Source organism: Eretmochelys imbricata, chromosome 5, assembly GCF_965152235.1.
Source record: "Eretmochelys imbricata isolate rEreImb1 chromosome 5, rEreImb1.hap1, whole genome shotgun sequence".
Classification (NCBI taxonomy): domain Eukaryota; kingdom Metazoa; phylum Chordata; order Testudines; family Cheloniidae; genus Eretmochelys; species Eretmochelys imbricata.
In genome coordinates this window covers 125655606-125671666 of record NC_135576.1, presented here as the reverse complement: position 1 = coordinate 125671666, position 16061 = coordinate 125655606, and the positions used below count along the sequence as shown (strand labels likewise).

Below are 16061 nucleotides of genomic sequence, written 5' to 3'. Positions count from 1 at the left end.
CTCGGAAAAGGGGCGGGGCAGGGGAGTGGCCTATGAGGGCACGTCAGGGGGGCGGGGGTAGGGTGTCCCATTTTGTGCAAGTAGGAATTTGGCAACCCTAGTCCTCCCTGTGAGATTCCCTGGGATGGGGGGAAGCAAATAACGGCCCTGGGCCCTGCCACGCCCTCAGGGCACACGCGTCTGAATCAACCACAGGGATGGGGCCGAGCAGGCCAGGCCCCGCACAGCCCCTAAGGCAACTCTAGCCAGGACTGAGGCGGCAGGGTAAAAGCCACTCCCAACATGGCGTCCAACTCAGCCCACACCGCCACCGTTGACCCTCCTTCCATGTGACTCCCCGACGCATCCCGCCCCTTCCGGGACGCCGCTTCGATCCGATTGGTCGGCTGGCCGCCGCGGCCGGAAGAAGCTGGGTTGGTAGGGAAATTTAAACGTTGGAAGCAGTAGTAGCCGCGGTGGCTCGCGCTCGTTGTTTTCGACCTCGGGAGCTCCGCGTTGCCTAGAGACCCCTCCCGCCGGGCAGGTGAGCGGGGTTCGGCGGGGCGGGATAAAATACAATAAAATAAGCTAAGCTGGGAGCGGGGGCGTCATTCCTTCCGCCCCCCCCCCCCCCGCTTAGTTGCCGAGGCCCCTCCCAACCCTCCGCTGCCGCCCTTGTCGTCCTGCCCGGCTCGCTCTTCCCGCCGGCCCCGCCGACGCTCCCTGGGCCCCTCCTATCGCTGCCCGCCCGGGCTCCTCCCATCAGCCGGCCCCGGGCTGGGGGTGCGCTGTAGCCTCCGTTCCTCGAGGCCCCTGGCTGCTGGGGTGGACGGCCCTCGGGGCCGCCTCGTGGGCTGGGGGCTGTGTCACTGCCAACCCCAAATGCTCAAAAATCCCCGGGCAGGAGCCTGGCAGCGGTTTGGGCTCTGGCGGTGATAACCGGTGCCCGAGCCTTTAGGGCTCCTCTCCACAAGGGCTAGAAACGCTTAAATGCTTCAGAGTAGCAGCCGTGTCAGTCTGTATCCGCAAAAAGAAAAGGAGGACTTGTGGCACCTTAGAGACTAACACATTTATTTGAGCGTAAGCTTTTGTGAGCTACAGCCCACTTCATCGGAGTGAGCTGTAGCTCACGAAAGCTTATGCTTAAATAAATCTTAATCTCTGTGGTGGCACAAACACTTAAATGTAAGCTGAGGCTCCTGTCATCACAGGACTCCAGGAGCTGGAGCTTGGAGCAAAGCCACCAACTAGCATGCAGGTTGGGATAAAATCCTAAGAGTTGGTGACACTGCAGAGAGGTTTTATCTGGAGTTAATTGATTGCCAGTGAATTCATGGTAGCAATAGAGGTACAAAGGCTAGTCTAGATGCTGCCCAAATGTTTATTCTGGAGCTTAGTCTATGGTAAAGCACAAACCCTGTGTCCTGGAACAAATGTGTGTGGCGTGACCAGATGAACCTATATAAATGTGATAGCTAACTTGAGTTACCTGGCAAGCCATTAACGCTGAGTAAAACGTGTAGTGTGGATATAATCCTAGGCTGATGGAGCCAGCTTTGACCCTGACTAGCTCTTGTGTTAACACCGGTTTATGTCAAGTGTAATGGTGCAGTTGCCAACCTGTTAGCCTTACCCATAGCTGACAAGATTTTGTCATGGATATTTTTAGTAAAAGTCACAGGCAAACAAGAAAAATTAACAGAATCTGTGACCTGTCTGTGACAAAATGGGGCTTTGTGGATCCCCACACTGCCTGAAGGGTGGCAGCTGCTCAGGGGCTAGAAGCTGCCTGCTGCAGGATACCCCTGCAGATCTGGAGATCCCCTGCTACCTGTGGGGTCAAGGAGCTGTGGGGTGCCCTGGCTCCTGTGGCAGCTGGGAGCTGTGGGGTACCCCTCCCCCTGTGGCAGCGGGGGTTCCTCTGTGGCAGCTGGGAGTGGCAGGCTGGGGGGACCCTGCAGCTCCTCACTGCTGAAGTCATGGTGGTCACTGGAAGTCATGGATTCCGTGACCTCTGTGACTAAATCATAGCCTTAGCTTGGGTCATGACCTATTCCCTGGCCTAGACTAGACAAGGCCTGTGTCTCTAGGGCTGCTGTAAATTGTGGGTTTTGTGACCCAGGTATGTGTGCTCTTATGATCCTACTGTGATGGGCATAACTATGGTGACTGGCCTGGCATAGTAACTGTTACAATATCCTTCGCTCCAATCAGACTAGCCCGATAAGGAAGGGGAAGCTGGCACTGTTACAGCAATGCTGCTGTTTGTACACTATGCAATGCAGTTATGAAACTGGAGTGCTGACCTCTGCACGGGGTTGAAATCTGAAGCTTTTCACTGGGCTACAGAGTAAGTGCAGAAGTTCTAATTTACAGTAATCAGTAAACACCAGCCAAATTTTCTTATTCCAAATAAATTAAAATGTTCAGTAGTATCAATTACAGTCTTGATGTGGGAGGTCAAGTGTCAGTGCCGTTAATGAGATGAAAGGAAAGCCACAAATGGGAGCTGGTGAGCACTTTAGTTTGTAACTTGGTTAGATGGCAGAAGTAATCGTCTCTTGGGTACTGACATTTGATATGATAGTCTAACTGCAAACTCAATAGAGTATATTTCCACACTAACTTCAGCATGTTCTAGGCATACAGAAACTTGCTATTGAAGCAGATTTTCAAGTAGATTGTGTCTTCAGTGAATGTTAAGTTTCAAGATCACATTTTGACTATATTTTGTTAATATAGTAGAGTTTCTTAGGTAGAGATCTTAAAACATAATTGATCGTGTTCTCCTATGTCATTGCCAGGATTTCAGAAGTACTGCTAAACTTTGCCTATCTCAACATGGGTGTAGATGACTATGAGGAAATTCTCAAGTACTATGAATTATATGAAACCATTGGGACAGGTACATTTTCTTATCTCTTCTAAGACTAAGTTTTTGCTATTTTACTTTGTTTCAGCTTCCCATCCAGATCAAAACCAGATTGCTATGGTAGCAACTAGTCTAGAGATCAGATTTCACATGCTAATTTTGCTGAATAAAATTCTGAGATTTTTAATCCAGAAGTAATTCTCTTTAGTACTTTGAGCTGTAAAAAGCTTTCTTTAAACTGTAAGACTTGCTCCTGTCGTGTGACTTTATTAAAGGATTATTGAGGAGAAAATTAATGTTTATCTTGGATTCTTACTTCCTCTCTTCTAAATTCAGGTGGCTTTGCCAAGGTTAAGCTAGGTCGCCAGCTCCTTACTGGTGAAAAAGTTGCAATCAAAATCATGGACAAATTGGCTTTGGGGGTAAGTCTAAGTAGCATGCTGCTTGAAGTTCAGTTTTGTAATGGGAGACATCCTCCACTTTTACTCATGTGAAATGTTTGTCATGTGTAGAACTGTTAGCCACTCTTCTAAAGTCTCTTTCTAAAACCAGCAGAACTTGCAAGAACGTTATTAACTTCCCCAAATGCTCATTTTTGGTGTCACTGACATTGAGACGCTCATTACATTATTTTAAACTGAAAAGTTGCTCCAATTTAGGACCAAACAATTTCTTGACAACTTTTGCAGGGAAAAAGTAAAACTTTTTCATTGTAACAATTGCATTAAACTTGTGTGTCTCTGACCTGTGTACCAAATTCTGAACTCTTATAAGTTATACCAAACCTTATACTTGGTTGACCTTAATTATATACACTTGAACATGTCCTTAATTGCAGTAATGTTAATGGTAGGAGCACTGCATAGGATTTAGAAATAGCCATATTTAGCAACTGTATAACTGGCTTTCGTCTCTTAGGATGATTTACCTCGTGTTAAAACAGAAATTGATGCAATGAAGAACTTGAGTCACCAACATATTTGCAGATTATACCATGTGATAGAGACATCCAAGAAGATATTCATGGTCTTGGAGGTTAGATATTCCAGAAGCATTAATACTGTGAATCTAATGTTACTAATTCAATCTTTATGTATGAGATGGCTAAAAAGCTCATCTTTGAGTCCCCAGCAATCCCTCAGTACAGATGACTAAATAGGGCAGACATTGTAAAAGGGACACCAGTTTAAAATAAGTTACTTTCAAAACTTGTCTTATAGATTCCCTCAAAGGCCTCTCAAAATTTAAATCAGTACGTTTGGAAGGATTTAAATAGTCACTTGCAGTGCGTGCAGCCTGAAATTGTGGCTCTGCTCTTGAGCAAGAGAGCCATAAAGTGAAATAAGAACCTAGCAGGCAATCTAAGATGACAGCATCCCTCCAGCCTATCTAACATCTATATGCCTCCCCCTGACCTCACAAGAAAAGCATCTGCATAATCCTAGTCCATCCTGCCATTGATGCCAAACTCACTGCTCTATTAATTTCTAAAAGAGTTTCTATTTTCATACTGCCCCCAGTCAAAGTGCTCTTTACTGTGGTTTGTTCAATCACTAATCCTTCCCTCATTCAAGTTGCTCCTAAAACTTCACTCCAGCAATGCTCACAATGAGTCAATATTCACTCATACTTTCACTTTTTAAAAATATGGCCAAGAAGTACACCTGCTTAGATGTAGTTATTGCATAACCAAATTCTGCCACGTTCCTACTGCATGTGATGCTGCTGTTATTACTAAAAATCTGTTCGCCCTTTCAGACAGGGGTCAGGTCTTCCTCTTTAGTACAGCACCTAGTACTGATTGGGGGACCTTTGGGCACTACTGCATTAGAACTAAAATGACTGTGTGCTAGACAAGGCGGGCCAGGACATCTTCTTTACAATGTATTACAAGTGTAAGATTACTTAATAGATCACAATTTTTGTCTCAAATACTATTTTCCTGTCTCATTGCAGTATTGTCCTGGAGGAGAGCTGTTTGATTATATAATCTCCAAGGATCGCCTTTCAGAAGAGGAAGCTCGTATATTTTTCCGTCAGATTGTTTCAGCAATTGCTTATGTGCACAGTCAGGGGTATGCCCACAGGGATCTCAAACCAGTAAGTTTGATTTGTTTCTAAAAATCTGACTACTGCTTTTAGTACTTATCCAGTACCCTTTCAAATGGGATGGAATCTTCTTTAGCTGCTAAACCTCTCCTCCAAAGTAAGCTACTCTATAAGGACTGAAGGTTTTGTTTTTATTTGTTCTGTGTCTTTAGCTTCCTTTTTTTTCCAAGGTATGTTTTTTTTTCCTAGCCCAGTTCTACTCTCTCTCAGCCAATAGGTGCGCCATAGTTATATATGGCTCCCTTTGGAGCCTGTAAATGCTGTTTCAGAAGGGGATCACCAAAGATCAACATCAGAAGGTAGAAAGCTTACTTACAATGAACAAGGGAACACTTTGTACTCAACTCCAGACTTCAAGCTAGTTATAGTCAGTCTGTTCTTCTCTTTCCTCCATATTCCACTAATAGCAAATCATACCTTTGTTGCCCCTCCATGTCACTGTATTCAACTCAGCATCACAAGTGCCATGTTCTTTTTCAGATCTCCTAATTGGTGACATTAAGAGGGGTGTGGTGGGAAACATCCTGCTGTTCTCACCCTATGACTTATTAGGAAACCCACTCCTTCAGCATGCACTCGTTGTAGGAAGCGGTTTTGTATTTATGGACTGATTAGAACATTTTGAAGAGGATGAAATCCCTAGGGGAGGAACTTCAGTGCATGACAGCTTACTGGACAATGTGTGGAATATTGGTCTCAAAAGATACCATCATCTGGGGAAGAGGCTGAGCATTGCTTGTAGCCATTAGAAGAGATGGGCCTGTGGCCAAAAGGATGGTGGTCAGGACTAGGAAAGGATGGTGGACAGCACTGATCGATGGCTAGAAGATCTGAGGGAAAACTAAATCCTGTGGCTGGGTTATCCTGTAAAGTGCTCTCATTACCACCACTCTCCTTTTCTTCAGGAGAACTTACTGATTGATGCAGAGCATAACTTGAAGCTGATAGACTTTGGTCTCTGTGCAAAGCCAAAGGTGAGTGTGCAAAAGTAAATTATTTAAACTACATAGTAGTGCATCCAAATACTTCAGACGTTTAAAGGGTGTTTAATAGCACTCAAGTCTCCAGCCAACACTTAAGTTACTTGAATTCCAACTACTCATTGTAAAGAGTGTTGATGGGCAGTGGGTGGGATTCTACTTCCAGCTTGAACTACTGTGATCTTGAGTTGTTTTGTCTATTTTTCTCTTCCACCCTTTGTTATCTGTTGTAAGTTCCTCAAGGCAAAGTCCAACTGTTAATATTGCACTTAGCACACAGAGGCCCCAACAGATATCAGGATCTCAAAGTGCTAATAATTAAAATACAAATAATTGACTGGATATGCTTACTAGAACTAGATATGGGTATGGGTGTTCCAAAGGTATTTATCTAGGGGGTTGTGGACCAGGAGACAATTGTCTGTACAGGTGGCATGCAGAGGTCTGACTTGCAAACCTTATCTCAAAACTTCTCAGATTTAAAGCTGTGGTGTTACCTTTAGACTTCTACGTTTAGTAATCTAAACCTAGAGCAGGCTAGACTGAGATGGATGATAACAGGAAGCAATCCCCTGGGTAGAATTCAATGTAAAATCAAAGCAGAGGGTTTGCTGTTGCCTAGAATTCTGTGGTTTAGTGGACCAGTAAGATGTTCTAATTTACGAACTGATTAAAAGTACAGATGAGGGCCGATCACTGATTAGGTATTGGAATGTCACTTCAGTCCTGCTGTCCAGAACACATCCCTGTCAAACACACCGCTTGCTTTAATGTGTCAACACTATAGATATGGGCTGGTTTCCCACTGTTGTGTGTCTTGTAAAGAAGGTGTGAGAGCTATCTGACAAATTCTGTGTAGGTGTAACTGGTCCCATAAAGGAACATTAATTTCACTCTCTAGATGGGGAGATGAGCAGCTGAGACATAGAATAAGTGAGCTGCCCATGGTAATGCAGGAACTACCAGAGCTGCACCTAGATTTCCAGCACAGTTGATGGCTTAGCCAGAGCATTTCTGCTTAGCACTGGTGTATATAATCACACAAGACACCTCACAGTGGAGAGTGAGGCCCATAATCTTGTGCTACGGTATAGTTAAAACTAAATAGTTAAACTTCCAATTCAAGTCTAATGTGTCTGTTCAATTGTTCTGCTGTAGGGTGGCCTGGATTACCAGCTGAACACATGTTGTGGGAGCCCAGCTTATGCAGCACCAGAGTTAATTCAGGGCAAAGCTTACATTGGCTCAGAGGTATTTAATGCAATGTCTGTCCTTGATACAGAGTGTCTTAAATATGCTTTGAACTTTACATATGTAAACACTAGCATAACTAGACTTGACTTTAAAGTCTACTTCCTTATGTAATTGCCCCTGCAAGTCTTTACTGCAGGAGTCTTGCTTAACCGGGATAGTGGTGGATTCGTGCTAAAGTAGCACACAACACACCATCTTTAGCACACTTCTCACTGTTCTTCTTGACTAGTTCTCCTTAGACTGCTCCTTCAGTGTCTTCTTGGTTGTGTCCTGCAGAGCAACATCCTGAGCTCCCTCCAACACTGAGCCTCTTCATGAGCTCATCCGCTCCTGGAATTGCCTCTACACTAATAACTCCCAAGCTTTCCTCTTCCCTCTGTTCAGTCTCCTCTGCTATTGTCTCAGACTTCTCTTCTTGGAATTTGTGTTAAGTTAAACAGAACACATTAGAGCTACTCCTCTGAAGAGAATACCACAGTTTGTTCCCTTTCTAAGGCCTACTGTTGTCTTTGCCTCTTTCCCTCACGTTAAAGCTTCCCTTTTTTCTATCCCTGCTGTGGAAACAGAAGATCAAAGCTAGGCTAGATAGCTGTAACCTGCTGTAACCTCCTTTTCTAACACGCATCTTGTACCTAAGCGATATATCAAGGTGTCTTCAAACTTCCTGAATTGCTGCTCTGACACATCAGCCTTGTCACAAAGTTTCTTCACTTTCAGTCCTCCTAGACATCAGTGTCAAACTCCTCCTTGCTCTCCTATCTCTTTGCACCAGTGTCTTGGCCTATATCTTGCTTGTCACTAGTCGCTCCTGCTTGTGGGACTTTTGCTCTCCACCAGTTCAAACTCCTTTCACATTTCCCTGTTTCTGCTTAGCATTTCCTTTCAGGCCAGAGTGGGGAGTGCTTGCTCTGGTGCTCTATACCTAGACTTGGTGGATTTGATTTAAATTGATAGAGCCCAGTAAACCTCTATTTCGGCTCACACTGAAATCAACCAAAAAAATCCATCAGTAGTGATAGTGGGCATGTGCACAGCCTCCCCATACATGCAGGGATTTCATGTCACTGGCCCCATGGCCATGTCACAGCTCCATTCCCTCCCAGGATGGTGGGGCCACAGAGTGCTCCCTACTTGGTCATGGGGGCCAGTGACACTGGATTCCCTGCAGGCACAAGATGTGGAGAAGGTTGTGGTCCGAGCAGAGAGAGAGAGAGACACACCCCCACACACACCTTTCCATGTCCAGACACAATGTAGCAATTTCTCTCCCTATAGAAATCAAACAAATCTGGCTGCACTTGAAGATCTGGGAAGAGGATGTGGCTTTAGCAGTGCTCTGATGAGTAGCAGTTACTCCAAAGTTGAATCAGGGAAAGCTAAACTAGCCACTTCTGAGTGTGCTCTTCTTTGGACAACATCCTTTAGCTCCAATATCCTTTGATGTAGTAACAAAATTACTTCAGTGATGTGTGGTGCCTGTATTGAGAATGGATAGAACATTGTTTCTCATTAAGCAGTTGTACATATCCTTGGAAAATGTTGAGCTGCCAGATCTTTTAACCTCTACTCACTTTTACTTGACCCTTCATGGTGTTGGTTTGTTCCTTCTAGGCAGATATATGGAGCATGGGGGTTCTCTTGTATGCTCTGCTATGTGGATTTCTCCCGTTTGATGATGAGAATGTCATGGCTCTCTACAGAAAGATAATGGTACGTAGTGCCTTATGAAATCCAAACTATCAAGCATAAGTGAAGACCCTTTGCATAGCAAATAGGCAAGATGTCATGCTTCTTGGCCTATTCTCTGGTGATCGAATGTATTGCTATTGTCACGTGTTTAATAGTTTCATGGTCTTTGCTTTTGTGCTGTTTACAGAATATGCACTCTGTTAGAGAAACTGATCCATGAGTAAACTTTTTTCAAATTCAAAATGGGTACATCAGTGCAAAAGTAGCTCTAAAATACATGTAGTGAAATAATGTAGTCTGTTAGTTCTGCTTCTTGTCAAAATAAAGGATTAAAAAGCCCTCAGTTTATTATACCCACTGGGGAGGAGAACCCTTGTAGAATAGGGCTAATGGTTCATTTATCAGGTTTGTGATAAGGGATCAGTGTAAAGCAAATGCAGATACAATAGGATTTAATAAAAATTCTTCAGCTGAAGAGAACTCTTTAAAATACCCACAGAAACAAAACTAGATTTAGTTTGTAATGACAGGGCAGAAATCAACTTTGGGTTGGAGGAACTTTGGATCAAGTGATTGTAGAAATCAAATCTACAGTACAGAAGTAGTGAATCACCAGTGAAGACTAGATCCTAAAACGAAAGGAGCAACATCTCCTCTTTTCTATTTCTGAGGCAAACTGGGTGGGGGGCAAGAAAGCTGAGTGCAAATACTGCAAATATAGAATGAAATGGTTTTCCAAGGAGTTTCCACTGAAACTTGCAACCATAGGGTTAGAAGGGACAGCAAGGGACATCTAGTCTAACCCCCTGCCAAGATTCAGGATTTGTTGGACCTAAACCATCCAAGACAGATTGCTATCCAGCTTCCTTTTGAAAACCTCCAGTGAAGCTTCAACCTCCCTAGACATCTGTTCCATGGTCCTACTGTTATGCTATGCTGTACTTTGAACCCATTGCCTCTTGTACTGCCCTCTGTAGCAAGAGAACAGCTTTTGACCATCTTTTTTTTTTTTTATGGCACCTTTTCAAGTATTTGAAGACCACGATCATGTTCGTTTTCCCCCCCCCCTCCCCCCCGGCTTCTTTTCCAAACTAAATATGCCCAGTTCCTTCAGCCTTTGCTTTCCATACCTTTTGATCATCTGTCATTCGCCTCTGGATCCTTTCCAGTTTCTCTACATTCTTTCTATACACTGGGGACCAAAATTGGACACAGTATTCCTGCTAAGGCCTAACCAGCTCTGAGTAGAGCAGTACTATCACTCCATGACTTGCATGCTATGCCTCTATTAATGCAACACAAAATTGCATTTTGTGCTTTTTTTTTTTTTTTTTTTTTTGCAACAACGTGGCATTGCTAACTCATGTTGAGGTTGTGATTCACCACAACTCCCAGATCCTTCTCAGCACTGCTGCTGTGGCACCAGTTATTCCCCATTCTGTATTTATGAATTTGGTTTTAGATCTTGTCCCTCAGTCTTTTTAGAACTAACTTGTGAAGTGGGATCAGTACTGATGAATTAGCAAGAGCAAAGGGATTGTCAAATGAGCACAGTAGCCCAACCTGCTTTCCATGATTCAGTGCTGCCTTGGGCACGGTTTCATTGTACTGATACGAAAGATGATGCAGCAAACAACTTCCCCTTGTCTCCTCTCTGCTCTTTATATTTGTTCACTTCCCCGACCCCTGTGATACCACAGGCTGGCTGGCTGTCGTACGGATTGCAAGCAGCATTTGGGACGAAGCATACTTAGCAGCACCTGACTGTTGGGCTGCACTATTGCTCCTCATCCTGTACTTGAACCACTCATGTACAAATGTGTATAAATCACCTTGACAAGCAGAAATCACTCTAGGATTCTTCTCTTCTCTCTCCCCCCCCCCCCCCCCCCCCCCCAACAATATAGCAATTACTTCTGAGCTGTAGTATAAGGATGTGGTACCAACCTATTGCTATTACTTTTCTCCTCAAAATGGAGAGGGGTGAGAAGGAAACCATGAACCAGCTAGACTAAATTTCTATACCAGGTAAAGTGGAGTAAATCTGGCAAGTCAGGAAGTGCTGCTAGTATGTGGTCCCTTCCTATGTGCTCCTGCTTAATTTATCAGTCAAACATGCTGCTTGGATGCAGGAATTTGGCTTGAAGCATCCCAGAAGGTCCCTTTCTTTGTCATGGCAGTCGGGGGGGGGGGGGGGAGGGGGCATGGCAAGTGACGGACTCTGTGACCAACATGGAGCCCTAATATTAGTAAACTGAGGAATTTTAGTTGGGAGTACTAATGCAGGCAATACTTGATGAGGATTGTTACGTAAATGTTCCTGGACCTAGAGGCTCTGGCATGTACTTTCTCCAATAGCTTTAAAAACAAGTACTCACTTTCACACCTTCTGTTGAAGGTACATGTTCTGGTATGGCCCAGAGTGTAGAAAACATATAGATGGCTAGGCTATAACCCATACAAAGGACTCAACACAAGAGTCTGAGTTGAATCTTGCATAGTACTTTCATCGTTATGCCATATGCTCTGGCACTAGAGTTGACTGATCTGAATTCACAGAACATTGGCCACCTAAACCTGTCTAAATGCATTCAGATGAACATGCTTTAAGAACTTATGTTTGAGGACAAGATACAACCTTCCTAATTAAAAGATCCACCAATGTAGGCTTGTTTCTACCACTCTGAATTCCAGTTTCAATTTTTGATTTATTTACAAATTGGAAAATTGATTCAAATTAGGACTTCTATGCATTGTTGTGGAATTTAATTTCCCACATTATAGATTTTGAAATTTACTGTAATCTCAGCTCAGGACTAATGTTCCATGTCACAGTATAGTAGTCTGCTGGTTGAATCTAATTAGGGTGTTGTATCGCTTGCATGCAGTATGTTTCTTTGCCTAGAATGCTCTACGGTTCCTCACTTGGGAATAACATTTGACTAAATGCTTCCTGCTTTGATTGAAAATCAAATAAAAAAAATTGACAGCTCCTCAATAAGAGGAAAACTTCCCTCTGATTATATTGTGCATTCACTGGCTATATTTACAAAAATGCTTAACTGTTTCTAGCATGACTACTAATAAATTGAGGGTTTTTTTTTTACTTCATCGCTGTTCATATGCCAAAGCTGTATTTAAGAGCCAAACCCATATATTACAACTCTCCTTGGAATATATAAAACTATATATATGTTTCACCTTGGATTACTTCTAGTGTTGAATTGCTTTATAACAGCTATCAAACAGTAATTTCTAAATTCATTAGTCCTGACTAAAAATAAAAGCAATTCGAATTTTTAGATTTCTAATGTGAAACCACTGGGGTTAAAGAAATGTATCTCTGTATATTACCCAGACTGTAATTGAAACAGCTGTCTGCAGAAATGAAACTCTCACAAGACTTAGTGCATTTCATTCCAGCTTGGTAGTTAAATCACATTTCACAATGATTCTTTACTGACTTCGTGTTGGTTTCATTTAGTGTATGTGATGCCTTTGTAGCAATTTCAGTTTGCCTTTCCTAAAATTTGGAAGCAATTATTAGTGTTGATGTACTAGTCAGATGTGCTACATGAACAATGAATCGTTGGATTAAAAGAAACGCACATACTCTAGGTTTTTAAAAATCCTTTGCAGTTTTTCTAGTTAGTGAGTGCCAACCTCTACGGCTCATGTCCAGCATTAGAAATATAAATAAATGGAAAGCGGCTAAAGGCAAGGCTGCTCACCTTTTGGTGTAACAACCAATCCTACTATAAAAGCACAGAATGTTAAAGCCAGATGAATTTTAATACTTTGTCTAGAAGTTGATTTAAACCTTCATACTGTTTTTAAGTACAAATTACAGTAGCACCCAGAGCTTAATGAAAAACAAGTGCAAGTACTACACTTGAGAGGGAAAAATCAAGCAACTATAAAATGGGAATAACTGGCTAGATGGTGGTACTGCTAAGAAGGATCTGGGAGTTGTGGTGGATCAGTAACTGAGTCAAACATATGATGTAGTTGCAAAAAAGGCTAATATTCTGGGATGTATTAACAGGAGTGTTGAATGCAAGGCATAGGAGATAATTCTCCTGCCCTATTAGGCGCTGGCGAGGCCTCAGCCAAGGTACTGTGTCCAATTCTGGGCACCACTCTTTTAGAAAAGATGTTGGGCGTATTGGATAGTCCAGAGGAGAGCAGCAAAAATGATAGGTCAGTTTTTGTAAACCTTATATGAGGAAAGGCTAAACTGGGCATGTTTAGTCTTGAGAAGAGAGTGAGGGGGCAGACCTGATGTATGAAGACTTACATTTAAGGGCTGTTGTAATGAAGATTATGATTGATTGTTTTCCATGTCCTATCGATGCTAAGATAAGTATTAATGGGCTTAATCTGCAGCAAAGGAGATTTAAGTTGGATATTAGGAAAAACTTTCTAGCTCTCAGGGTAGTTAAGCTCTGAAACAGGCTTGCAAGGGAAACTTTTTTTAATCCCTATCATTGGAGGCTTTTAAGAACAGGTTGGACAAACCCTTGTGAAGGATGGTCTAGGTTTACTTGGTCCAGACTCTGCGCAGGGGACTAGACTTGATATCTCAAGGACCTTTCCAGGCCTACATTTCTGATTCTATGCTTAGTGCCTCATTGTGCTAGGTGCTATAGAACCACAGTTCCTGTTCTAAGCACTTGCACTCTTAAAACCGAATGCCACAATTGGTCCAACAAAATGGAATGAATAAGGGCTGCAGAGGCAAATATGTGGCAAAGCTGATGGTTGTGTTTCTCTCATCTAATTTACCTGCTATCTCGTTTAATTGTGTTCCTGGAAGTTCAGCCTTCTTTCCACAGGACTAACATAGCATGAATCTATTTTAACTTAAAATCTAGTCACATTTGTCTTCAGTGAAAGTAATGGGAATGATGACCCCTTTTTGTCAATTTAGTCTAAATATGCTGAAAATGGCAGTTCCTCTAGCTCCACATTCTATTATGGGTTTTCAGACTGAAGATAAATGCCCGTAAGACATCCAAGCAATTTAATGAAGTTATTTGTACTACTTGGCCAAAGTTCACTCAAACTTTTTTTAAATACAGAGAGGAAAATATGAGGTTCCAAAGTGGCTTTCTGCTAGCAGTATACTGCTTCTCCACCAGATGCTGCAGGTAAAGCAATCAGCTCTAGCCCAGAGGCGGGCAAACTATGCCCGCTGGCCACATCCAGCCCACAGGACTGTCCTGCCCGGTCCCTGAGCTCCGGCTGGGGAGGCTCGCTCCCAGCCCTCCCCCCTGCTGTCGTTGTCTTCCCCCCTTCTCCTTTTTCTCCCCCCGACCGCAATCTGAGTGCACCACGCCACCATCACTCTGTCCCACTGCTCTTGCTGGGCAACGCAGTGGCGTGGCTGGCTCTGGCATGGTAAGGGAGCAAGGGCTCCTGGGGGAGCAGGGGGGATTGGATGGGTCAGGGGTTCTGTGGGGGCTGTCACAGAGTGGGTCGAGTTGGATGGGTTGGGGGTTTTGGAGGGGGCAGTCGGGGACAGGGGATCCTGGGAGGGGGTGGTCAGGGGACAAGGAGCAGGGGGAGTTGGATGGGTTGGGAGTTCTGAGGGGGGAAGTCAGGGGGCGGGAAGTGGGAGGGGGCAGACTGGGGAGGCAAAGCGTTCCCTGCCCGGCCCTCCATATAGTTTTGCAACCCCAATGTAGCCCTCGGGCCAAAAAGCTTGCCCACCCCTGCTCTAGCCAGACCACACTTTTTACAGTACTGTTCCACTACTCAAAATAGTTTTGAAATATTGACCCGCAAAAGTCTAAAATACATCATCTTATTTAAGAAACTTTTCAAGAAAATTTAACCGGTCCCTCTGCTGAAAGGGCTGTGCTCATAGAACATCGCCTTAAGCACTCTGCATACCATGGTGCAGCTATTATGTTGCTAACCTCAAAGCTTGTCTTTCAGCATCTAACTTGTATTCAGGAGATTGTAACCTTACTGTATAAACTTACTGCCTAAGTGTGCTTTTATAGCGAGCTAGATTTATAAAACACAAATTAGCTGCACTACTGTTAACCATGGTGACAGTGTCATTCATCCCTTCAGCTACTGTTAATGTAGGTTTCCTTAACTGGCCTTATGTTTCTGGGGAAAGAAATTGAATCTAAAATATCTTGCCAATTTCTACTTGAAATATTTTAAATCCAATATTCTAGGCAAAGGATTAATCTTACTAGCCTCTTATTTCTCTGAATAGTAACTGTGGTATTCACTTTATGAAAACATTGACTGACTAGATTCTCACTGCCCATTAGGTGGATCCAAAGAAGCGAATTGCAATTAAACATCTATTGAATCACCCCTGGCTCATGCAGGATTACTCCTATGCTGTTCAGTGGCAAAGCAAATACCCAGTGAGTACACTAACTAGAGGATTACTATACCACATTGTGACTGGGGCATAACTTCTTCCTGAATTTGTGCCTTAATGGATGGTGTATGGCGACAGTATGAAGGCTTAAAACCTTCATCCTTCTGAGGGGCCGATCTAAAGATGACTGGTTACTTCATTCAGCAAGTAGCTGCTGATGAATTCTTCAAGATTCTCTTCTCAGAATGCATGTCCAAGATGACACTCCCTGTAAACTTCTTAATCCCTATGAAGGGGAAAGACTTCAGTGTGCTAGCTGCAGCCTTTGCAATCTAGTTAAGTGGTGGGTTGTGTGTTTTTTAAAGGACCTGGTGGGTATTCTCAGAGTCTAACTGGCCAGTTAGATATGAATACTTGTGATGCAAATGGATAGTTGTATGCAGTAAGGTATAGATTTTTTTGAAAATCAGGTACCTGGGTGCTGCAGAACCATTCAGACCTAGGGTATGGAGTGACTTGTGTAGTGCTGTTACGCAATTTTATTAATTTTCCTGTAATCTCTTGTTTGGGATAGTCTTAAGTGAGTTTTTATTGAAAACTCTAAAATTATATCCCCTTCACCAAACACTGCACTAGCCAGAGAAGTTAAGCCAGCACAAAAATGAAAATCTAGTGAAGATTAGGCGTAGGTGATAAGCAGGAGGGAAAATATTCAAGTATGTACAGCCAGTACCCACATTTGGCCATTGGGTGTCATTGTTTCTCTATGCAAAGAGCTTCTTTACTGTACATGCAACATCAGTGTTAACTCATAACTGCAAGCATTGTACAG

General features: G+C 43.3%; 1 protein-coding gene across 3 annotated transcripts in view; it reads left to right on the top strand.

Moving 5' to 3' along the window:
* Positions 1–421: 421 nt before the first annotated feature.
* MELK (maternal embryonic leucine zipper kinase) overlaps positions 422–16061 on the top strand; it is a 39382-nt gene continuing 23742 nt past the window's right edge. The window contains exons 1-11 of one of the 3 annotated variants that reach the window (XM_077816516.1): positions 458–523; positions 2194–2329; positions 2784–2884; positions 3188–3273; positions 3770–3886; positions 4808–4951; positions 5866–5934; positions 7099–7191; positions 8806–8904; positions 13965–14033; positions 15174–15272. In XM_077816516.1, coding sequence (XP_077672642.1) covers positions 2821–2884; positions 3188–3273; positions 3770–3886; positions 4808–4951; positions 5866–5934; positions 7099–7191; positions 8806–8904; positions 13965–14033; positions 15174–15272 — 840 coding nt within the window. In that variant the 5' untranslated portion in view covers positions 458–523; positions 2194–2329; positions 2784–2820. Of the gene's footprint in view, positions 524–2193; positions 2330–2783; positions 2885–3187; positions 3274–3769; positions 3887–4807; positions 4952–5865; positions 5935–7098; positions 7192–8805; positions 8905–13964; positions 14034–15173; positions 15273–16061 lie in introns of all 3 variants that reach the window. The other 2 variants (XM_077816517.1, XM_077816518.1) reach the window with 2 other exon arrangements.